We start from the raw sequence: 26,551 nt of genomic DNA on the forward strand, positions 1-26,551 counted from the left end.
TAGTGTACTGTCCATTATAAAGAACAAAGAAAAAGAGCAAAAAGTGACATTATTGCTAAAAGAATAAGGCCCGTCAGTAATAGTGAGCCATTGCTAAAGTGCTCTTTGTTGAACAAAAAAAAAAAAAATCTCTGCAGATAGAATGCAGCAAAACATGGCACATTTACATTTTAACTCTTGCATACATGTAAGCCTACTTAATTTTCAAACAAAAAGGTGATATTTTTAAAGGAGCTCTTATTTTATTTCTTTTTCTATTTTTTTTTCTTTCCTGTGTGTTTGAGTGTTTTGTCTGCCAGTTGTGGTGTAGCTCCGGACCCAGTTTTGGGCGTCGGTTCCCTCCAGGCCTTGGTTCGCTGTGGGTGATGCCTGTGCTCCCAGCTGTGGACTGCAGTGAGCTCGCTGCTCATTTAACATCGTGGTTGTCCAGCGCTCTGTGCTTTAACGCTTGGTGTGATGTTCCGAGCAATGTTGCTCGGTGGCGTCGCGGCGGCTGTGCAGGCGGTTTGGGACACACCAGCACTCTGCGTGGCGGAGCTTCTCTGCTCGCTGTGTAGATCCACGGCGTGGTGTTCGAGCGATGTTGCTGACGGCATCACGGCAGCGGTGCTGGAGATGTGGGACTCGTTTTTGTGCGCCTTTTGGTGGGACTGTGGCTGCTACAGCACGGGAATTACATCCTGACCCCTACTTGGTGGACTTTTTGCTTTTTATTTTTTATTATATTTTTATTTATTTATGTATTTATTTTTTCTTTCCTTGTCTATAATTGTAAAGCATCCTTGGGTTTTTTGAAAGGCGCTATATAAATTTAACTTATTATTATTATTATTATTAAATGCTGAATCTGTTTTCCTCGGGGGGGGGGGGACTTACTGGGGATCTTGATCATGTTTAATGCTTACACTCATGGAACATAAATCATAGGCTATTTCACTTCAATTTCAAGCACTTACAACTGTAGGCTTAATTAGATACATTAAACAAAGTGTAGCACAAAAAACTCAAACAGGTCTCCACGTAGGCTATTTTATTAACAACCTAGTTAGATAGTTTTCACTGACGTCACGGCATTCCGGGGAACGCCCCCCAGCCGCCATCTTGTGGGGCTAACAAAACGGACCATCGCCACTACCGGCTACGTTATCTCGGATGAATTTATGAAGTTATATAGTCAGTTTTCTAAAATAAAGATCAATGTCAGCAAAATCAAGCAAACGGAAGTATATAGATACATTGGACGACATCTCACGACAACGGTATGCAGCCAAACTGGCCTTGATTGGGGGAATTGACCCCTACGAAGTGGACAAAGATGCATTTTCAAGTGACTATGCAGGGCTGCCATCCATATCGTACCCTGATATTGTGAACTATTTCGTGAATAGTAAAAGCGCCTACACACTTGACGACCTCAAAGCATACAAGTCGCTGGAGTCATACAATTATTTTGTCTGTGGCTGGGTCCGCAAAGTCCGCCATATAAAAACAAGTGACAGTCGTGTCCTAATTACAGCCAAGGTATGTAAACATTGGAATTTTAGAGCTCTCAACACTGCATATAAATGTGTGTGTGTGTGTGTATAATATCGAGTTGATTTAAGACAAATTTTACATCCATTAGTGGTATTACAGTACCATGTCAGTGTACAATGTAAACGTACACTCAGCGGTTCCAGTTAGGCATCCTCCAGAGATTGTTTACACAATGTTTTGGTTTCCAAAAACAAACTTAAACACAATTGATTGTTTATTTAAACAACTTACCACTTATAAAATGATCGGAGCAGACTTCGCTGTGTTTGGAAGGCTGATAATCCTTGCGTTTGATTCTCGCAAGCCATAGATTTCTCCTTTGTATGCTGAGTTTCTTTGTTTGCTCACCTTCGTGCTCCCATACAGTGGGAATTCCATAAAAGCTCCGCTAGACGTCATCATCTGACCTATTACGACAGCCGTGAATACAACAGGTGTGCACCATTGCTAGCTTTAAATAGCCTGCTTGGGTTCTTTTGAAGACTTTGTACTCACGCGTTACAATGTGTGCTCAGTCACCCGTACGGTAAGCTTAACCCGCAAGATGGCCGCCACTAGGGAATCCCCGACTCTGTGACGTCATGTGAAAACTATCTATAGGGTCATTCCATGCCAAATCAACAAGAGGTTTTGCTCGACCATCTCAGATTTCAATGAAATTTGGAGGGCTCAGAGATGCTATTAAAAGAAGTTAATCCCCAAAACTTGAGCTTCCTATCACCAATAGTTTCAGAGATACAGGCATTTGAATTTTTCAATTTTGTTTTTTGCTCAAAACATACATATTTCAAAGTGTAATATCATCTTTATTATGCAAGATAGAAACCTAAAATTTTGCACAGAGAGACTCAATGTCTTGTACTACAAGCTTCAACTTAGAATTTCAATGGTCATTGTATATTAGATGGTGATTTTAACAAGGAAATTAAAAAGACAAATTTGCATTTTTTGCATTTTTAACTCATTCTGGAAGCTTCCCTGTGGCAGTAATGCTTAAGAATGTTATTCAAATCTACACAGAAATATCTACCAATTTCAGTTTTGCCAAGTCTCCACTATTCCTAGTTTGTCTGTAATAGGGTTTTGAAATTCGCCGATTTCTAAAACATGCCACTTTCAGTAGCAAGAAATCCAATGTGGGATAGCAGTTAGGAACTTGTAAATTTTTTTCAGTAATCCCCAAGACCCATATTTTATATTTCCAAGTTTTTGTTCTGTGTCTCTCAAGTATTTTTAAACTACAGGGGTTTAAAAAATCCATTTTCACCAAATTCGAATTTTTGATATATTTTCATATAACTGATATTTGAGGGTTAATAAATGCTTCAATAAGGCTCAAGTAGGTTAGGAGACATGTTTCTTCCTCAATTTTAAATAAAATTTCAATTAATGCTCAGTATTAATTATTTGCAAATTGATTTTAATCTAAGACTGTGTAACATTAGCAATGACCAGCTATTGTGTACCAGTCAACAGCCAGCCTTATCAATATCAACACAGCACAATAGGTGACCTTTGATATCAGAACAGGTGGCTCATATCTTATAGTTTTAGAGTCTGTAAACTGCATACTTGTTCAGATAACATTATATTGCTTGGATTATATTAAATACATTGTAATACAGAGCACTGAGAAAATTTACCAATGTTATTAACTGAATGTGTTTCTTTGCAAGGATTGGATATTTTGAATAGTTGACTAGGGAATTTAATTGTAATTGCTTTCAATTTGAGATCAGTATAAATGAGTTTGTTCTTAGACATCTAGAAATGGCTGAACTTCCTCCCTGTTCTATAGGAATTGGACTAAAGAAAGATTCTGACTGCCATAAACTAACATACAACAGAACTTGTAAGTTAAGTGATTTATATTGACTGACTTCTTTAGTTTTTATATATATTTACTGAAAAATGTGAAATGTTCATATATTATTTAGCTTAGGCCAAAAAAAAAAAAAAAAAAAAAAGTGTTTCCGGTTACGTAGATTTCAAAACTAGGGTCGGTAGGCAGGCATTTTTTTTTTTTTTCAAGATGGCTGCCATAACCTATATTTAGACAGGAATAATTTCACAAAATATAATGAATTTCTTTGCAGGTCACCTGAGTTACCACCTTCTGATGAATCTGATGCAGCATGAGACACCTTTTAACATGAATTTTTCTGTAAATATAACAGCTCAATAGAGATCTTGCAGTCACGTGACCGGAAAGTACACAACCGCCATCTTGTCGGTCAAAAACACCGCTGAATACTGCTGCACTTGTGTGCAGAATGGATCAATTTCAACCGACAGACTACACGGCTCATTTTTCTAAGGAACAGATAACTAGATATATGTCTAAAATAAACGATCTACAGATTAGTGACCCTTATGGCTTACCGGACGGAGTTTTCACGACTGGATTTTGAACTGCCAGCGGAATACCCGGACATGTATAATTACCTCATTAACTTTCCCTCGCTGTTCAGTGGTGAAGCACTGCGTGCTTATAAATCTCCGGACAGTTATCTCTACAGAAATTCAGGATTTGTCAGCGACTCTGATGTGGCATCTTGTAAACAAGAATCCTCATTGGACGGGTAAGTCACTTAAGTATTGAGTATAGCACTGACCAGCCGATTATAGAATAGAATAAGGTAATTCCAGCTGTAATTCCAAATCGTCCGTCTTGTTTACATGGATCTGGCGTTGGAGAGGTAGAGGCTTGGCAGTGGAGGTTTGAGTGGCTGTTTTCTGAGCTTAGTCAACAGGCCGGCTCTGCCTGCAGCCTCGCTTTTGCTTCCGCTCCCGGCGCCGCCTCCTTCACTTTGCTTCCGATAACAATCCACGGAGACCCCGCTGGTCTCGCTATCTCGTCCGGAATGTTGTGCATGCGATGGAAATCGCTACAAACCGTCATTTTCTGCTGGAAACCAATGTCCAGTAAGTCCATACGGTTGTAGTGGATATTGAAGTCCGGTACAGACGAACAACACGCAAAAATACACACAAAAAACAAAAACCGTGCACAGGTAGGGAGAGCTTGTAGCCGCAGCCGTTGTAGTAGAATTGTATATAGTAGGGTTTTCCAGAAGAAAAGGTAGAAGTAAAAGCAGAAGTAGAACCAGAAGTAGAAGGCGGAATATGGCGTTTGACCGACAAGATGGCGTCTGTCACAATCTGGATCGGCTGTGACGTCACATGCAAGTGCTCCATACACCACATGAGAGAGAGAGAGAGAGAGAGAGAGAGAGAAGCCCCGCCCCTCTCTGCTCCCTGAGTGGAGCTCGTCGCCTTGGTAACGGTGCAGGGAAAAGACACAATATAACAAGCAAAGAGCGCTTTTTCTCAGAGTTCCCTCTCCTCGAACAACGCTGATTTACACGCAAACGGAAGGAGCTATTCACAAAATTCTTTCACATTGAGTGCTACAAGGCTCCCATGAACACACTAATGTAATTTTTTTGTCCCTAGTGTAAAAAATGTGGACACTAGAGCGAGTTAAAAACAAGTGACTTTTCTGATTTTGCAGTAAAAACGCTGCCACGTTTATAATGTGAGTCTATGGGAGAGCGCGGCTGTCCTCTCCTTACTTTCAGGCTTCTCATTCAAAAACTGTAAATCCTATCGCTCAGGGAGACACTTGTCTTGATTCACACAATGTGTGACTACAACTTTTGAGAAAATTGTGTGTGTAGAGTGAAAATTGTGGCTGAGAAAACAGTTTAAATGAGAAAGTTAGAGCTTTTTTTTTTCAAGCTGCCTACACTCTAAACTCCTGAGCGCCGCTGGTGTGTAACGCAATAGACACCCATTATAAAGTCTGAATTTCTCCAGATGTGCTCATGGTGTTTGATCTGTGACTGATCAAAAAGTATAGAACCCAGCAAAAAAGTTGAATGCCAGATCCACACAGGAGAATTCTGTCTCCGTTTTAGAGTTTGAATCATGTCTCCAGGTGAAAGACAAAATAAGTGTTATCTCTGCTTCTGTTCCCTCCGACGGCCCCGACACACTACTGCCTCCGCCGAGTGCACGCGCACACCGCATGTCGGGGCCGCGGATGAGTTACTCTCCCCTGATCAACGAAGTCTGCGGGGAATTTGTGGTTATTATCGGTACAAACAGCGCGAATCACAACTTAAATGAGTGCGGTTCAGTTTGACATTATTGTCAGTCCATTAGATAAACATTTAATTTTATTAAAATCGAAAATTAATATTTAGAGCCTGTGGGCTACAAAAATAATAGTCATTAAAGTAGCCGGCTGGACTTAATTGTGTAGTCGGCTGTATGGCCGGCAGCCGGCACTTGTGGAAAGCCCTGATTTTCCCAGTGAGTGACAAAAACTTCCGGTTCACGCGGTTGGGTTATATGTAAAAGTCGCGACTGGGAAAAAAACGAAAAAAAAGTTTAGGGTCGGGCAGTACGGATTAGGGTCGGTCGGGTAACCGGAAACACACTTTTTTTTGGGGCCTTATTTCAAAATGATATTTTTAAAACCATATTTCTGTGACATGAACACAAGTAAAATGTTTCCTTATCTATACAAATATCATTTAGTTGTATTTATCAGTCCTTAATCATCAATAAAATGGAAATAATATCAAATTCGAATTTGGAAAAAATTGATTTTTTAAACACCTGTAGCTCAGAAATACTTGAGAGACACAGAAATAAAACTTGGAAATATAAAATATGGGTCTAGGAGATTACTGAAAAAAATTTACAAGTTCCTAACTGCTATCCCACATTGGATTTCTTGCTACTGAAAATGGCATGTTTTAGAAATCGGCGAATTTCAAAACCCTATTACAGACAAACTAGGAATAGTGGAGACTTGGTAAAACTGAAATTGGTAGATATTTCTGTGTAGATTTGAATAACATTCTTAGTTTAAGCATTACTGCCACAGGGAAGCTTCCAGAATGAGTTAAAAATGCAAATTAAAAAGACAAATTTGCTTGTTAAAATCACCATCTAATATACAATGACCATTGAAATTCTAAGTTGAAGCTTGTAGTACAAGACGTTCAGTCTCTCTGTGCAAAACTTTAGGTTTCTATCCTGCATAATAAAGATTATATTACACTTTGAAATATGTATGTTTTGAGCAAAATGCAAAAAAATTGAAAAATTCAAATGCTTGTATCTCTGAAACCGTTGGAGATAGGAAGCTCAAATTTTGGGGATTAACTTCTTTTAATAGTATCTCTGAGCCCTCCAAATTTCATTGAAATCTGAGATGGTCGAGCATAAATGTGTCAGATATTTGTTGATTTGGCATGGAATGAGCCTATAGCTAGCGTTGGTAATGGTGGTCTGAGTAGCACTTTTTATCTGTGACTGAAGCCTCACTGACGTCAGATTCGGCCATGCGCAACTCGTACTCCGTCGGATGCTTTGAGCGAAGATGTTTTAACAGCGGAGATGTTGTGTACTGTTTAGCATCTTTCCCACCACGAGACAACTCTGTACTGCAAAGTGTGCATGTTGCGCGACTTGAACCTCCCTCTTTCACTTGAAAGTACGGCCACACAACGCTCTTTCGGGTCACTGCTTCCATTTTCAATTTCGACTGCAAGCACAATGGAGGCTATCTTCTCTTAAACATTGACGACGTAATCACATGCATGTATGCCGCACGTAGGATTCGGTTCAGTCGGCGCTCTAGGGCTCAGCCGAAACCGAACCCCTTTAAAAAGACCAAGATTCAGCCGAATCCGAATCTTGGATTCGGTGTGACCCTATTATAATTACAACGCGAGACTAACTCTACGTTCATGCGACCACTCATCTTCTGCAACATGGAGCCGGGATTTCAGCAGCAGCAAGATTTCGAATGAGGTGGGTTTTTTTTTTTCAGTTTTGTGCAAATTGGGTATGATGTGGTAAAGCAACAAATCCAAAACAGTTGGCTTGAATGATTCCTCAGAACAATCCTGCAGCATGTGACGTCTGATGTTTCTTTAGTTCCCAACTTACAACTTTATTTCCCATCTGCTCACAACTTTAGTTCCCTTCTACCAAATTTGACTAAAAGTTGGAACAAAATTTAAAAAAAAACAAAAAAAAAAAAAAAAACACACACTCCCTTGACTCAGGTTTCAGTCCAGTAAATGACGTCAAATCAACATGGCCGTATACACATATTTCTCATATTCTCTTCTTCGATCTATACCACAAACAATACAGTTCACTGTTCTGAGGAGGAAGTTCAAACCCACAGAGGTCAATAATAACAATTTCATGTTTCAGCTTCCCACTTCCAAGGTAACTCAAACACAGCATTATAACCAGGGTGTAACGATACATCATATGATATACATCGGCATGCAAAAATATCATAACATACATTATTTTTTTCGCAGTCCAAATCCTGTGCTCCGATTGGCTGGCAAGCAGGTCCGTATCCGACGATATGGACCCCAGTTACGGACCTCTGGCGACTCGCTCGTTCACAACAACAAACATAGTCGCATTTTTTTGTCAACATTTATCTTTTTTTTTTATAAGATTTATTTATAAGCTTGTCAAAAATCTTATAAATTTTTGCCAGCATTTCTCAGGAGAATAGCATTAATTTTACAGCATGGATAGCGATAACGACAGTGTTCACAGCGAAAGCGAGTTTTACTACCCTGAGGAAGAAGAAATAAAAGAAAACATTTCAGGAGAAAGCTAAAAACCTCTAACTGTTGCTAACACCGAGTAAAAACATGGCTGAATCCTGAATGACTCAATTTTGTATAAATAGGGGACTACATAGGCGGCAAAATGTAGTTTTTTCCTGTCATGGAAGTGCACTTGTATACCGAGGAGGAAGCAATTTGCATTACAGCTGTGAATGAGGATTCAAAATGGCGGCTCGGTTCGATTTTCCCTTTCGGGCGCTCTCGTTTTCTGTTAGAATTTGGTAAAGAAAAAAATAAATATATTATTTGCCAGCTTAAGGTCGGTCCGTATGGTGAAATACCGTGACCTCGGCCTTGAATACTGACCTCGGCCCAGAGGGCCTCGCTCACTACTTTCAAGACCTCGGTCACGGTATTTCACCATACGGACGTCCCAGCTGGTAAATAACATATGTATTGCACAAAAGTCTATACGGTAAAAATACTATAAACAGTAATCAGTAAGCCATAATAAATGAAACAAAGTCAATATTTGGTGTGAGACGACCCTTTGCTTTAAAAAAAATTAATTTTTAAAAAATAAAAAAGTCGTCATCTTGGGTCCAATGTGTGGAGTTTTATGCGGAAATGAGCTGCATGTTTTACTGAGCGTCTTCCAGAACCAGCCACAGTTCTTCTGGACACTTTGACTGTCACACTCGCTTCTTCATTTTGCACCAAAACCCAGCAGCCTTCATTATGTTTTCTTTTTTAATCTGAAAAGTGCTCTCTTCTGGAATATGCTGCTCAGATACACACTTTTTTTTCCTGTAACATTTCATTTAGTGCTGGAAGAAAAAAAAAACGAATGTTTGGAACTCGAAACTGCTTCGTAATGTTTTGACTCGATAATGTAGAAGTCATAAAATAGAAATCTATAACAAAGTTTGTATGGAGAAAAAAAAAGGGGGGGGGAAGACTTTTGCACAGCACTGTATATCGTAAAAATGTACAAATGCTCACATCATGTACATGAGGTCTTCATTAGCTTTCGAAAACCACCAGTCCCACGCCGCTGTGATCTACACTACAGTACCCGAGAAAGAGGTCATGGAAGTTGGTCAGTTTAGCCACTTTGGAGCTCTAGTTTCACTGCTCCGGAGTTCATTATGTTTCACTCGATCATTTTCTCTGGGTTAGAGACTTTTTATTCAATCAAATTTTGGGGAAAATTTATATATTTATTTTGAAGACATGCTGAAACCGTTCTACATTTAATTTACTTAGTTTTATGCAGAGAAGAGGGAAAAAAATGCACATCGTTTCTGCATGGTTTATGATTCAGAACCGTGGTCTCATTTTATCGTTATACATGCATGACCTCTCAGTAGATATCGAGCATAGAGAAAACGAAAGCTCGGAAGGAAGTAGCAGAGATTGTTGGCGTTTTTGGCGAGTGTCTCGTGCAGTTCGATCGTTTATGAAGCCGAGCATGTAACAAACCAATAAACCATTTGTTTATGTACACACCCACAAGATACAAACTATAAGCAGTGATGCGATGAGTGCTGGTGTGAACACAGGCTAAAAAAAAAAATTACATCTGGCAGTATTTTGATTCAGAGATCACAACTGAGAGAAAAAAAAAAATTATATATATATATATATATATATATATATATATATATATATATATATATATAAAAAGGATCAGGAGCAGCAGTTTTTACACTTATCCATGTAGAAGTGTGCTGCTATACAGTATATGAAGCTTGAAGGACGAAAGAGAGAAAGATAAAGATCATTCCTTTCCAATAACGTTCAATATACCTCCACAGAAAGGTTTATCTACGATAGACAGGTGTGTCAGGTTTGCAGATTAAATCTCATTTTACACCAGATGTGACGCTGAGACACGGCTCAGCCTCGCCTCGTTTTCATTTTCCATCGAGCGCTGCCAGGGATGCCGCTAGAATTTTTTGTTCCTGGTCCAGGGACCTACAGGACTGGCCAAATTGGGGTCCCTGGCATTTTTTTGTAGGACCCTATCCACATTCACTGGATATGAGCGATCGCACGCTCTGATTGGCTACTCTACTACTAGGATATCAGCTCATATACTGTGAGTAGAGAAAAACAAAATGGCGGCTTTGTTATCAAGTATTTAAAAGAAATAGAAATAGTTAAAAGAATATTAGTCGTGTCCCTCCCCCCACCCCCGAATATCTCCTGTTCCACACTCCAGCCCAGTCGGCGGTGGTAATGCAGAGGCTCCAACTCTCCCACCGTGGGCGGGAAATCTCCCGCTTTAGGGAACATTTAGAAAATCCTCCCGACCTCCCGCTGATGACATAAAAATCTCCTGTCTTCCCTTACTACACATGATTAGTTTAAAAAATATATATATACACACACAACTTGATACGTTAATAGTTGACTTTCCACGTGTCTGACATTGTATGGGTGGACTCGAGTGTGTACCGCGCGGTATACGCCGATTCCCCGGTCGGTACACCGATCGGCGTAACGGGGGGATTGGAGTGAATGCCAGAGGCATGCGCGCGCAGATCAAGCGCGCATACAGTATGAATTGAGCGGAATTCGCTACGCCGCGGGGTCACACGGAGCCACCCAATGTCTTAGCAGTTACCGATAAAGCAGACAGATGGCGCTATTAACTATATGCGCGAGAGAATGAAAAAACACGCGGCACTCAACCATTTTGTTTGTTTTTTTGCGTCTGCATTTATTGCCTGCTCGTCTTTAACTTTATGTTCTCTCAAATGAGATAATGAAACGAAGTTCCGCTGGTGGAAATGGCGAAAGCCAAACTACGAAGAAAAAAATATCAGAAAATCACCAAGATAAAGTTCGGATCGACCGTCGCGATGGTCGCCAGGGACGAATGGCGGACTGTTCTGGACGGCAGCAAGACGACCCTATATCTGACAAGGTTAGATCACCAGACCAGACGTTAGATTCTAACCAACTTGTCTGACTTTTTTTTTGTCTGGCTTTTACTAAATTAGAAATAGAATATTATGAGAAGAACATTATCATCAGAGGGTCGACCATTGGCAATTTATAATAGTCATTATTGACGTTAACATTGACTTTAGGCATATTAAAGTTTGGTCTGTAGTCACTGGATTTATCCAGATCTGTTACTATTAATAAGATTTAATTGGCACGAAATGTGGTGAATCATTCACACACACACACACACACACACACCATTATATACAGACTCACTCGCCTTTGCGCCTACGGCGCTCAAACTTGTCTCCCTCCGAGCTACTCGCAGAGAGGGAGAAACCCAAAAAATACCAAAAAAAAAAAAAAGTACGGAATGAAAGTATTTGATGGTAAGAACTAGGGCTGTAACGATACACCCAACTCACGATTCGATTCGTATCGCGATTTTTGACCCACGATTCGATACGCCCACGATTTTTTAAATGTTGTTTTAAAGTAGTAAATTTGACTTATTAACATTAACTATTTAATAACAGATAATTCAGACCACTGCAGAGAATGAGTAATATGTATGCAAAAATGAACAAATGTATATCCAAAGATTGTTTTATTTCTCAAAATAATACTGTTGAGCCGGAAGCTCTGTTTTTTCGGTTCTGAAAAAGTCATTTTTCCAAATCGTGTAAATCCGTTAAGATTTTTTTTTTTTGGGGGGGGGGGCTCTCTCACTGTCTCACTCTCATAGGGCCAATGATTTTCTGTGATCGCGGAAAACAGATGGAAATTACGGAATTTTTATGGTGAAACGTTGCTCGCGTGTCAAAATGTAACTGCCGCAGAAGGCTTCCGCCCAAGCAGACATGCCTTCAGTGTTGCCAGATATTGCTAACGTTTTCCACCCCAAAATATGTTCAAAACCAGCCAAAAAGCACCTAAACCTGCCCAATCTGGCAACACTGCATGCCTTTCCGGTCAAGTGATTGTGATTGGCTTGTGGCACACCTAGCCAGCCAATGAGCTGCTTGTTTACAGATTCGCTCCCCGCGTCGCAACCAGAATGGCGACCGCTTAAAAGAAATGAATGCTCTGCCAGTGGCGAGTGTGGACGTTGCGTGACTCGCAGAAGATTGTCGCAGGTCGGCGAAAAAACGACTTACTAATAGATATAAAAAATAAAAGTAATTTAAGTAAGGCTACGTTTACATTACGTCGAATCAGCGGATCATCAGATTAACGTTCTTAAAACGATTCGCGTTTACACTAAAACCGTTAGCCGTGCACACAGCAACACCAATACGCGGATACGCTCGGCTCCGCAGGCATCCTGCGCTCCAAATCACTCCGCCCTGAACAGCGAGTGCCCTCTGGAGGGTGCGCACTCCGGCCCTGCGCAGCTCACAGAGCGCGCGAGTGAAGTGAACAAGCCACGATTCGGGACTGAGCCGCTGTGTGTGAGATCCCAGCGCATATCACTTATTACTTGCAAGTGGAAGGATGGCAAGCCTAAAGACAATCATAACTACACAATGGGCAGTATTTGCATCAGTATTTGCAGTATTTTCATACTTTTATACTCTTTAATGAAAGGTGATACAAGGCGGAAGTCTGCGCCGTTTTTCAGCAGTCGCGTCACATGACCAACGCCAGCGAATCAGGAAGGTGGATGTCACAGTGACGTTGTCCAATGAGACGCCAGCTAGAGCTCAGCACAGCGTATTCGCGTATTCTCAATGTTTACACAGCACCGGAGCTGATACGATCTAGATTGAATACGTGGACGCTGGCGGATTCCCGTTTCCCCGCTTTTTCAGGGGGGTTAATGTAAACGGACAGTGCATCCGCGAAGAAAACGAGACAGATACGGTCTAGTGTAAACGTAGCCTAAGTTTAAAATGTAATTTAAATAAAAAGTATTCATAAATTGAAGTTTGGAAGCGCCTCTGTTTTTGGGCTGAGGAGAAGTTTGAAAGGGTGTACCGCGATTCTGCCGCCTTGTATCGCGATACGGATCGTGGCTCTGCGTATCGCGATTTCGATTTCGATACGCATATCGTTACAGCCCTATTATTTAGCTATACAGTTGCAGTGTGCAACCTTGAGCTTACCATTTTTTTTTCCAAGGGTAGCGACGACAACGATAATGCTGTGACCTTTTCATTCTGTTCACTTGTTTATTAAACATAATCTAACAGATTTGCCGAGGCAATCGGGAAAAAGTCTTCAAGTCAGCCCTGCATCCCGGCACGCGTTAAAATACAGTACATGCATTTTTGTGCGTAAAAATGCACAATTTCTGTGTGACGGCGATCCCTGGCTGCACAGTGAGCGGCACGGTGGTGTAGCGGTTAGCATTGTCACCTCACAGCAAGAAGGTTCTGGGTTCGAGCCCAGTGGCTGACGGGAGGGCCTTTCTGTATGGAGTTTGCATGTTCTCCCCGTGTCCGCGTGGGTTTCCGCAACAGTCCAAAGACGTGCGGTTCAGTTAACACGAGGCAGCCTTGGGCTGAGGTGCCCTGAGCGAGGCACCGAACCCCCAACTGCTCCCCAGGCGCTGTAGCATCGCTGCCCACTGCTTCAGATGGGTTAAATGCAGAGTATAAATTTCACTGTGCCTGAATGTGCATGTGACAAATAAAGGCGGCTTCTTCTCTCGTGAGGAGTTTGTATTCCTTAAATAAAAATACTGATAATCCTCAAGCTTTCAGAAAGGTGGATCAATAATACACCACCACCACCATGACGCGCAGCCCGAATGACGCCACCCAGCCACCCTTTTGGGATCCCATCCCTTCTTGAGCAACCACCGGTCCTCCTGGAACCACGGACCTAAAACTTTTCCAATTCGCAGAACCCTGAAGGTCATGAACAGAACGTAAGCACTTCCGTATTAATGTAGACGGGATTGTGGATCCGAGTCTCGTGTTGCCACGCCAAGTCCCGCCCACGCGCCATCAGTCACAATCACACCCGTGCTAAATATGAGACGTGTAAAAGATAGGAGAGTTTATTAAAGCAGTTCACAGGTTCAGCTTTGCCCGTGTGTGTGTGTGTGTGGTTGTTAATGTGCACGGGGTGGGGCTCGACACACACTCATTCCTAAGCGACAACAACAAAAAAAAAAAAACCTGTTGAACAGGCTGCTTTAGACTCCACTGGTTGTGTTATACAATGTATGTGTAGGACACAGGGAGACGCAGAAGGTCACACCGGTCAAAACCAACTGAAATAATAATAATAATAATAAATATTGTCCATTAACTAGAAAAAAAAAAAAATTGATATGTAAACAAGCTTCAGCTCTTGTTTTGTTCCCATTTACAAGCGAAGACATTTAGGCTACGTTCACACTGCAGGCTGAAGTGACTCAAATCCGATCTTTTCGCCCATATGTGACCTGTATCCGATCTTTTATTGACAATATGAACGACACAGATCCGATTTTTTCAAATCCGACCCAGGCCGTTTGGATATGTGGTGCTAATTCCGATTCCTATCCGCTCTTTTCATATGCGACTTCAGTCTGAACCGCCAGGTTGCATTCATCCGACTTACACGTCATCAACAAGCCACAAACGTCACTATTCTGCGCTGAAGTAGGCGGCGGGTCTCTCAAAAAAAAAAAGTTACAACAACATGGCGCATGACATCAATGCGAGGGACGCTTCGGGCTGTGAAGGTTCTGAATCTTCTCAATGGAAGGACGCAGAGGTTAGGGAGCTGATTTCCATTTGGGGGGATGCAGCTATTCAAGCTAGATTGGATGAGTCATACCGCAACCGGGCGGTTTTACTGCCGTAAACACTGGCCATGCTCACTGCGTGTGACGTCGTCGTATCCTGCAATGCGCATGCGGAACACTTTTAGGTCGCTTTTCGTTCATACTGAGGATCACGTACAAGTCGCATATATTTGTTAATGTGAACGACCTCACAAAAAAATCCGATTTCACAAAAAAATCGGAATTGAGCATCAAGCCTTACAGTGTGAACGTAGTGTTTCATTCAACCCTTCAGCCCCTCCGCACAAACTTCTTTAACACATTCAACAGCATTAAATGGAAAGAAACCGTGTCGTCTTCTTCGATTAGGCCATTATTAAAAAACGTTCTGTTTCCGGTCCACCGGCCGGGTGAGTGACGTTTGTGCGGGTGAAATTTTTTTTTTAACGCCGTTTTTTCGATATTTTTTTCGGGCTCGTAAATCTAAATTCGAACTTGACATTTACGCTTTCCCAGGGCTTTCCGCTAAGGCTCATACTGCCTCCGCTGAGTGCGCTCGCACACACCGCATGTCGGGGCCGCGGATGAGTTACTCTCCCTTGATCAACGAAGTCTGCGGGGAATTTGTGGTTATCGGTACAAACAGCGCGAATCACAACTTAAATGAGTGCGGTTCAGTTTGACATTATTGTCAGTCCGTTAAACAAACATTTAATTTTATTAAAATCGAAAATTAATATTTAGAGCCTGTGGGATACAAAAATAGTCATTAAAGTAGCCGGCTGGACTTAATTGCGTGGCCGCAGCCGGCGTTTGTGGAAAGCCCTGTCGAGTCAGCTCTGCGCATGCGCTGTGCAGCACAAAAAAATGGCAGCCGCCATGAAGGAAGGAGATCCGGAGTTTTCAAACATTTGCTTAAGTGTGAAATCGCAAAATGGTATTCTAGCGAACAACAAAATAGTAAAGATTTAGAAAAACAAATCATTCAGTGATCATTTTAATAGTGTAATTTCATCCGAACTCGGCCTAACGCTCGATTTAGAACTACAAAAAGTCCGCGTGTCGGACAATTTAAGTACCTTTGTAAAAGTTTTGCAAATGTTGCAGTCAGCATTTAAAATGCTAACTTAACGTTTTTGTACAAGTTTCAGTTGATTAAACCGTCATATTTTATTAAACGTGTCTGCTTTTGTAATAAAAAAGTACTGAAAGAAAAAGCAAACGCAGCATTGCGATTTCTTATCCATCCATATATAATAGGGCTGTAACGATATGCGTATCGAAATCGAAATCGCGATACGCAGAGCCACAATCCGTGTCGCGATACAAGAAGGCAGAATCGCGGTACACCCTTTCAAACTTCTCCTCAGCCCAAAAACAGAGGCGCTTCCAAACTTCAATTTATGAATACTTTTTATTTAAATTACATTTTAAACTTACTTAAATTACTTTTATTTTTTTATATCTATTAGTAAGTCGTTTTTTCGCCGACCTGCGACAATCTTCTGCGAGTCACGCAACGTCCACACTCGCCACTGGCAGAGCATTCATTTCTTTTAAGCGGTCGCCATTCTGGTTGCGACGCGGGGAGCGAATCGGTAAACAAGCAGCTCATTGGCTGGCTAGGTGTGCCACAAGCCAATCACAATCACTTGACCGGAAAGGCATGCAGTGTTGCCAGATTGGGTGGTTTAGGTGCTTTTTGGCTGGTTTTGAACATATGTTGGGGTGGAAAACGTTAGCAATATCTGGCAACACTGAAGGCATGTCTGCTTGGGCGGAAGCCTTCTGCGGCAGTTACATTTTGACACGCGAGCAACGTTTCACCATAAAAATTCCGTAATTTCCATCTGTTTTCCGCGATCACAGAAAATCATTGGCCCTATGAGAGTGAGACAGTGAGAGAGCCACACCCCCCCCCCCCCCCCCCAAAAAAATCTTAACGGATTTACACGATTTGGAAAAATGACTTTTTCAGAACCGGAAAAAACAGAGCTTCCGGCTCAACAGTATTATTTTGTTATTAAATAGTTAATGTAAGTAAGTAAATGTTAATAAGTCAAATTTACTACTTTAAAAAAACATTTTAAAAAAATCGTGGGCGTATCGAATCGTGGGTCAAAAATCGCGATACGAATCGAATCGTGAGTTGGGTGTATCGTTACAGCCCTAATATATAATAAAAAAAAATAAAATAAAAAAAATCCCGCCCTCCCGACTGAAAATTTTTTTGCTCACCCGGTGAACAGGAAACGGATTTTTTTTTAAGGATGGCCTTATTAATATTTCCAATCGCCGACGAATTATTCCTCATACAAGAGAAATAACACCGTCCAGGACAGGCTTCTATCGGAAAATAATCAACCTTGTTGTGTTAACAGTAGGGGTGTTCACACGGCACGTATTTGCACCGATGTATTTTGTTGCGATATATCTTACACCGGTGTAAATTTTGTGGCGCGTTCACACGTCACAAACCTGCTTACCAGAGAGAAGCGTGTTAGCACCGGTGCAGCCCCACTTGCGTTCACACGGCAGTTTTTGCGACCGTGCTATACGATAGTAATAATGCGGAAATGAAATATGCGCATGCGTGAAAATGTGCTTCCTTTTCCCGGTTGTCATGGCATCACCAAGCGCCGGGAAAACGACGTGGATGAAGACACCAGTGTTGCCAGATACTGCTGACGTTTTCCAGCCCAAAATATGTTCAAATCCGCACTTAAAACCACCCAATCTGGCAACACTGGAAGACACGCAGTTCTGTTGTTGTTGATATTCGCCATTTTGGAAGCGCAAAATACCAGGATGCAAATTATGCAATGCCCGTATGTGATCAACTCTCGTCACGCGTAGCGAGTCGACCCCGTAGCGTTCAGACGTCCCATTTTATATCGGTGCTGCCCCGCAAACTAGCATTCACTCCGGAGTAAATTTCTTAAACCACCTCCCGAGCAGGGTTAGATTTGCTTTAGATTTGTTTAGATTTGTATAACTTTGTACCGTGTGAACGCTCTAGCGGGGCGGCCCCGGTGCTACACCGGAGTAAAAGTTGCCGTGTGAACACCCCTAGTAACTCCGCTTCATCACACCAGTCAGTCACTGATTGTTTTCCTATAACCGCACGACACGGACTGTTTTACTCCTCATTTATGAGAAGGTAGAACATGAAACCCTCTGATCATTCCCAGATTCCTAGACGCGTGTATAAATCTTGGTAGAATTAGTTACAGCCTGAGTAAGCAGATGACGGCACGGCTAGACGGACAGAAAGAGGAAGAGGAAATGCCAGCGTGAATCTGAGTGCACGGATCACGCTCAGGTTTTCTCCCCGGTTTGTCCTTCTGTCCCAAATAAAACACGAGAAGCAGTGATTCAGCAGATAAAGTGTGTGTGCGTGCTGCTTTGCCTGGGTGTGGCTGCAGGAAACGGCCTCCAGAGTCCACACTATTTACCTGCTCGACACACCTGAGACACCTGGAAGATTCCAGCTGACGACACACACTTGTTTTTGGTGCTGAAAGTCTTCACAAACGTCTAAGCGAGATTCTTATCAAAAAGAGTTTCTGCCTCGTTTGAGCGCTTCCTCTGTTGCTGTGCTGTCATATCTGAAATGTAAAATGTTCTGCAAAACACGTTTCAGATGTGGATGGATATGGAATCAATTTTGTGCCAAAATGTTCATATAATACTTTTGAAATATCAAACAAAAACGACAAATCAAAATACAAGTCAATTTTTTTTAGACTGGCAAACAAATTATTCGTGTAATCGTGCAAAATATCAGTCTATTACTCTTCAGAAACCTTTTATTTTTGTTCCGCGTCTTTCTCGGTTTTGTTTGACGTAATTTATTTTGGTTGCGATTCCAGCTTTCTCGTTTGTGCTCCCTGACTTTTTGCTTGCAGTTTTGGCACAAACTTCACATGTGGGCGGGCTGTCCAGGAATGCATTCCCATTGGCTAACTTGTGTTTGACTGACAGCTACGCTCAGCCATTCCCTACTCGGATTCTGGCGGACTGTTTGACGAGTGACCGATCCATTGACGGTAAACAAGGATCGAGTGGACTTCAGTGGCGACTATGATATTGAATTAATTCAACTAACGCTACGTTCACACTGCAAGGCTTAATGCTCAATTCCGATTTTTTTGTGAAATCCGATTTTTTTGTGAGGTCGTTCACATTAACAAATATATGCGACTTGTATGTGATCCTCAGTATGAACGAAAAGCGACCTAAAAGTGTTCCGCATGCGCATTGCAGGATACGACGACGTCACACGCAGTGAGCATGGCCAGTGTTTACGGAAGTAAAACCGCCCGGTTGCGGTATGACTCATCCAATCTAGCTTGAATAGCTGTATCCCCCCAAATGGAAATCAGCTCCCTAACCTCTGCGTCCTTCCATTGAGAAGATTCAGAACCTTCACAGCCCGAAGCGTCCCTCGCATTGATGTCATGCGCAGGGGCGCAGATACGTTTTTTGAACTGGGGGGGACAAAAAACTGGGGGGGACAAAGCTGCCAGCAAACCAACCCCAACATGCCTGTCAAACTTGTTGTGGGTTACCATAGCAACCAAGCTCGAGCTCGCAACCTGTGCAGTCTGCGCAGCTCAACCAACCGAATATCAGTCTTTGTTTTGTTTTATGTGAGTTGTTGCAACTATGTATACACTGCTGTGCACCTCAATAAACTGAATGGTAATTAGTCTTTTGATTTTTCCGTGAGGTTTGCCTTATGCAAAGAAAGACAGCATAGACGTTTTTTCCTCCCTATAAGTGGGGGGGACCGAACGAGGTGAATTTAAATCTGGGTGGGACGAATCCCACCCGTCCCCCCCTCTATCTGCGCCCGTGATTATGCGCCATGTTGTTGTAACTTTTTTTGAGAGACCCGCCGCCTACTTCAGCGCAGAATAGTGACGTTTGTGGCTTGTTGATGACGTGTAAGTCGGATGAATGCGACCTGGCGGTTCAGACTGAAGTCGCATATGAAAAGAGCGGATAGGAATCGGAATTAGGACCACATATCCAAACGGCCTGGGTCGGATTTGAAAAAAATCGGATCTGTGTCGTTCATATTGTCAATAAAAGATCGGATACAGGTCACATATGGGCGAAAAGATCGGATTTGAGTCACTTCAGCCTGCAGTGTGAACGTAGCCAAAGTGTAAGTGCGGGACAAATGTGTTGTATGTGTTGCAGTAGTACACAAGTCCATTCGATCCTTGTTTACCGTCAATGGATCGGTCACTCGTCAAACAGTCCGCCAGAATCCGAGTAGGGAATGGCTGAGCGTAGCTGTCAGTCAAACAAGTTAGCCAATGGGAATGCGTTCCTGGACAGCCCACCCACACGTGAAGTTTGTGCCAAAACTGCAAGCAAAAAGTCAGGGAGCGCAAACGAGAAAGCCGGAATCGCAACCAAAATAAATTACGCCAAACAAAACCGAGAAAGCCGCGGAACAAAAATAAAAGGTTTCTGAAGAGCAATAGACTGATATTTTGCACGATTACACGAATAATTTGTTTGTCAGTCTAAAAAAATTGACTTTTTTTTGTATTTTGATTTGTCGTTTTTTTAAGGGGAAGTCATGGCCTAATGGTTAGAGAAACAGCTTTGGGACCAAAAGGTTGCTGGTTCGATTCCCCAGACTAGCAGGATTGACTTAAGTGCCCTTGAGCAAGGCACCTAACCCCCAACCGCTCCGGCAAGAGTGGTGGCGTACCTTGTGTCTGATTAGCCAAAGAAAAACTGATGATGTGATCATCAGTTCGGGCATTGAACCCGACCAACTGAACTTGTCGTTTTTGTTTGATATTTCAAAAGTATTGTATGAACATTTTGGCACAAAATCGATTCCATAATAGAACACGTTTTCATTCCATCAAAAAAGCGTCCTGTATAGATAATAATTCCTGATATATATCACTCCGATGACATCGCTCCCAGTGTTTTCCCGCGTTGTCAAAATGGCAAATAGAATACTTGCGTGTTTTTGTGGACGTGTCTATATAATATATTCTCGTGTTGAAAAATATTTTCCCTTGTTTATGTCGCTCAATCGGTGATGTATGCATTCACTACTCGAAGATAAACTTCATATCTTTGTGCAACCGTGTAATATTCTCTCTCTCTCATTCATATAAAGAGAATCGGTGTCAGTATATCATCTCATCTCATTATCTGTAGCCGCTTTATCCTGTTCTACAGGGTCGCAGGTGAGCTGGAGCCTATCCCAGCTGACTACGGGCGAAAGGCGGGGTACACCCTGGACAGGTCACCAGGTCATCACAGGGCTGACACATAGACACAGACAACCATTCACACTCACATTCACACCTACGCTCAATTTAGAGTCACCAGTTAACCTAACCTGCATGTCTTTGGACTGTGGGGGAAACCGGAGCACCCGGAGGAAACCCACGCGGACACGGGGAGAACATGCAAACTCCGCACAGAAAGGCCCTCGCCGGCCCCGGGGCTCGAACCCGGACCTTCTTGCTGTGAGGCGACAGCGCTAACCACTACACCACCGTGCCGCCCCCGGTGTCAGTATATCATCAGTAATTATAATAATGTAGAAGTACTTCCTTTTGAAACAGGAAGTCCAAGTGATCAATAGTGTTCGAGATACACCATGCCACACCCCTTCTGAACTGAAACAAACTCAAGAGTAGATTTTCAAACTGACACAATATGGAAAGGTTTTACAAAGCGCCTTTTTTGAGCTTTGGAGGATTTTCTGATCCCGACCTCCACAGACACCTGTTCGTGACGATATCCTCGACCTAGACGACGAGATGCTGTTTGTTCCCGCAGTTCTGTTGATCCCAGGATCATCACTGAGAGACGTATGATGACCAATTAGACAAAGTGACTCTTACTGATGGATTAGCCTTGACGGTGTGACACAGAATTGCACTCTCGAGCAATCTGAGGTCGCGACATTCACCTGAAAACTCTCACAAACTCCACCCTCTTCCAAATCAAGAGACCTTTTTGTTCTCCACTGACGCCAGAATCACGGTACGCGATATATTTACCTTTCAGTATGGTCGCCATGTCAGGTCATAGTGCCGTAAATTCTTGTCATGTTTTGGCGAGGAAACTGGCAACGCTACAGGTTTAACCCTGACCAATCATCATTCACGTCGCCGGGGAGGAGGGTCAAGAAGTTAAAGATCGCGGATACAGAAGGCGCATCGAGGACAGCGGCGTCGGACTTGAGCGAATACAAAAAATTCTGACATGCTCGACTTTTTAATCAGGGTGTCATGGGATGTCACCTTTGATTATGTCGCACTCCAAGGCCTGATCGTTGTTCCTGACGGTTCATATTCAGACCCGTCACTGGATTATTATTTTTTTAATCAGCAGCAACAAAATCAGCGAAAAATCAGGTTGAATCTGTGCAGCCTGATCCCGGGATAAGGAATAATCGTAAGCAGGAATAATAAGTGTTAAGAAATACCAAGTGTTTTCTCACAAACAAAAAAAAACACAAAACATTGCTGCTAATGATATGCAACTGTAGAGCAAGATAAACCACAGGGGGTGGGACTTATCAAGCTAGCGAGCATTTCATTGGACGAAAACCAAATTAGGACACAATGAGTCATTAAAAAATTTTAATAACTTTCCAGGGATTTACACTATCACATTGGTGTGTCTAAACACTAAAAACCAAAAGCAAATGAAACATAATAATAATAAATTTGTATTATTTAGCATGTTGCTAGCCGCCTCTTTACTTTCGCTTCAACTTCAACTACTGTTAGCGTCGATGCTAATCTTAACGATAAAACCGGTTGTGTGTAAGAACAGCGTGGCATTATAGGACACTAAATGAAATGTAAAACTTAATTCAAACCGCCCTAAAAAGATCATCGTTATTTCAAGACCCATCACTGGAGTTTTAATTTTTTTTAAATCAGCTACAACAAAATCGGCAAAAAAATCAGGTTGAATCTGTGCAGCCTGATCCCGGGATAAGGAATAATCGTAAGCAGGAATAATAAGTGTTAAGAAATACCAAGTGTTTTCTCACAAACAAAAACAAAAAAACAAAACATTGCTGCTAATGATATGCAACTGTAGAGCAAGATAAACCGCAGGGGGCGGGACTTATCAAGCTAGCGAGCATTTCATTGGACGAAAACCAAATTAGGACACAATGAGTCATTAAAAAATTTTAATAACTTTCCAGGGATTTACACTATCACATTGGTGTGTCTAAACACTAAAAACCAAAAGCAAATGAAACATAATAATAATAAATTTGTATTATTTAGCATGTTGCTAGCCGCCTCTTTACTTTCGCTTCAACTTCAACTACTGTTAGCGTCGATGCTAATCTTAACGATAAAACCGGTTGTGTGTAAGAACAGCGTGGCATTATAGGACACTAAATGAAAAGTAAAACTTAATTCAAACCGCCCTAAAAAAGATTGTTATCGTTATTTCGAGACCCGTCACTGGATTTTTTAATTTTTTTTAAATCAGCAAAAAATCAGGTTGAATCTGTGCAGCCTGATCCCGGGATAAGGAATAATCGTAAGCAGGAATAATAAGTGTTAAGAAATACTAAGTGTTTTCTCACAAACAAAAAAACCAAACATTGCTGCTAATGATATGCAACTGTAGAGCAAGATAAACCGCAGGGGGCGGGACTTATCAAGCTAGCGAGCATTTCATTGGACGAAAACCAAATTAGGACACAATGAGTCATTAAAAAATTTCAATAACTTTCCAGGGATTTACACAATCACATGGGTGTGTCTAAACACTAAAAACCAAAAGCAAATGAAACATAATAATAATAAATTTGTATTATTTAGCATGTTGCTAGCCGCCTCTTTACTTTCGCTTCAACTTCTGTTAGCTTCGATGCTAATCTTAACGATAAAACCGGTTGTGTGTAAGAACAGCGTGGCATTATAGGACACTAAATGAAATGTAAAACTTAATTCAAACCGCCCTAAAAAGATTGTTATCGTTATTTCAAGACCCGTCACTGGATTTTTAATTTTTTTTTAATCAGCAAAAAAATCAGGCTGAATCTGTGCAGCCTGATCCCGGGATAAGGAATAATCGTAAGCAGGAATAATAAGTGTTAAGAAATACTAAGTGTTTTCTCACAAACAAAAAAACCAAACATTGCTGCTAATGATATGCAACTGTAGAGCAAGATAAACCGCAGGGGGCGGGACTTATCAAGCTAGCGAGCATTTCATTGGACGAAAACCAAATTAGGACACAATGAGTCATTAAAAAATTTCAATAACTTTCCAGGGATTTACACAATCACATGGGTGTGTCTAAACACTAAAAACCAAAAGCAAATGAAACATAATAATAATAAATTTGTATTATTTAGCATGTTGCTAGCCGCCTCTTTACTTTCGCTTCAACTTCTGTTAGCTTCGATGCTAATCTTAACGATAAAACCGGTTGTGTGTAAGAACAGCGTGGCATTATAGGACACTAAATGAAATGTAAAACTTAATTCAAACCGCCCTAAAAAGATTGTTATCGTTATTTCAAGACCCGTCACTGGATTTTTAATTTTTTTTTAATCAGCAAAAAAATCAGGCTGAATCTGTGCAGCCTGATCCCGGGATAAGGAATAATCGTAAGCAGGAATAATAAGTGTTAAGAAATACTAAGTGTTTTCTCACAAACAAAAAAACCAAACATTGCTGCTAATGATATGCAACTGTAGAGCAAGATAAACCGCAGGGGGCGGGACTTATCAAGCTAGCGAGCATTTCATTGGACGAAAACCAAATTAGGACACAATGAGTCATTAAAAAATTTCAATAACTTTCCAGGGATTTACACTATCATATTGGTGTGTCTAAACACTAAAAACCAAAACCAAATGAAACATAATAATAATAAATTTGTATTATTTAGCATGTTGCTAGCCGCCTCTTTACTTTCGCTTCAACTTCTGTTAGCTTCGATGCTAATCTTAACGATAAAACCGGTTGTGTGCAAGAACACCGTGGCATTATAGGACACTAAATGAAAAGTAAAACTTAATTCAAACCGCCCTAAAAAAAAGATTGTTATCGTTATTTCGCGTCCAGCCCGTAAACAGGCCACTTTCATAAGATCACATTTCCCTTTCTGTCGGCTCTGTGCGCAGCTTCCGCATTGTGCGCACTTTGCGTGCGTCCGCTCGGTTCGTTTCAACGGACGGCGCTTACGCGAACTGCGTAACTGGCGTCTGTGAATTCCATACAAAAGACAGGAAAAACGAGTCCGTGACAATCGGGTGAGTGAAACCGAACGCACAGGAGGTCAAAACAAAACACGCGCGCACACACACACACACACACACAGGCGTGAAAGACTGAAATCGGGTTTTGTCCATAAGAAGGTTTTAAGTTTAGGAAGTTTAGAATAGCATAGAAATCCGGACGGAACCAACCTGCCGACGAAATTTTCCAAAACCGAGCTCTTTCCGGCGCTCTGTCCGCCCACCACGGCGATCTGCGGTAAATCCAAATTACAGCTCTGCCCGATGGAGCTGAAAGCATCCTGAAGTTTATTGATCAGGGGGATCAATTCCTCCATCCCCCGGTTCCCCATGGCTGCAGCTGGGCTCGGCTCGGTTCGGCTAGCAAAGTGCTCGGGTTACTTCCAGTCCGAGTTCCACCCTTTAATCACTTTCTGTCATCGGTGTATCACTGAAAACACGCAACTCCAGTCATTTACGATGAAACACGCGTCACTGTGCGCGTTTAAACAGGTTAATTTAGCCGCAACCAATCAACAAACAAACTCACAAAACAAAATAACTTCCTCCACCAGCGACCAGACCACATCCGACTCTCTACCGGTGACTTTAAGCCCCGCCCCCTGTCAGCCGAACACACTCACACACGACTGGTCCTTTCGAATGCTTCCGGGTTTGTTTCTGTCTTCCCATTGGCTCAGTCCTTTCTCAAAGCCAAGGCGTGAGCAATACGATTGGTCAACTGAACTGCCAATCTCATTCTAGTCCCATTACCGTAGTTCGATCTAAATCTAATACTGTTTATTATTTTAAATAATTACACTCACACACAAATCAAAGTATATGAAGGTGAAAAATAGGTTTTGTTTCTGTTTAGCCCTTAAAGTGATGAAAAATAAAGATGCAGTGAAACTTTTTTGCATAAAAACACACCAAAAAAAACTTTAATATAATTAATATTAATAATATAAAATTTATATACAAAAATAAATAATATTATTTATTGTTAATATAAAAAAAACCAAGAGGTGGAACGGCCGGTGAGGGCCTTTCTGTGTGGAGTTTGCATGTTCTCCCCGTGTCCGCGTGGGTTTCCTCCGGGTGCTCCGGTTTCCCCCACAGTCCAAAGACATGCAGGTTAGGTTAACTGGTGACTCTAAATTGAGCGTAGGTGTGAATGTGAGTGTGAATGGTTGTCTGTGTCTATGTGTCAGCCCTGTGATGACCTGGCGACTTGTCCAGGGTGTACCCCGCCTTTCGCCCGTAGTCAGCTGGGATAGGCTCCAGCTTGCCTGCGACCCTGTAGAACAGGATAAAGCGGCTACAGATGATGGATGGATGGATAAAAAAACCTAGTCCTTTATTTATTTGTTTTCCCTTTCAACAGGTTGTGTGTTCTGACTTGGGTTTTTTGTTTGTTTGGTTTTGTTTTGTTTTGTTATTTGTACCTGAGCCTATTGGTATTGTTTAAAGCCA

The 26,551-nt window shown here is 41.8% G+C and overlaps 1 protein-coding gene across 4 annotated transcripts in view; it reads right to left on the minus strand.

Annotated features, from left to right (window-relative positions):
- The window catches only part of dnm2a (dynamin 2a), a 117,637-nt gene extending 91,951 nt beyond the window's left edge, over positions 1–25,686 (minus strand). For all 4 annotated transcript variants that reach the window (XM_060942482.1, XM_060942480.1, XM_060942481.1 and 1 more), the window contains exon 1: positions 25,268–25,686. In XM_060942482.1, the coding sequence (XP_060798465.1) occupies positions 25,268–25,428 (161 nt within the window). In that variant the 5' untranslated portion in view covers positions 25,429–25,686. The remainder of the gene's footprint in view (positions 1–25,267) is intronic.
- Between the last annotated feature and the right edge of the window lie 865 nt (positions 25,687–26,551).

Source organism: Neoarius graeffei, chromosome 16 (genome assembly GCF_027579695.1).
Source record: "Neoarius graeffei isolate fNeoGra1 chromosome 16, fNeoGra1.pri, whole genome shotgun sequence".
Lineage (NCBI taxonomy): Eukaryota > Metazoa > Chordata > Actinopteri > Siluriformes > Ariidae > Neoarius > Neoarius graeffei.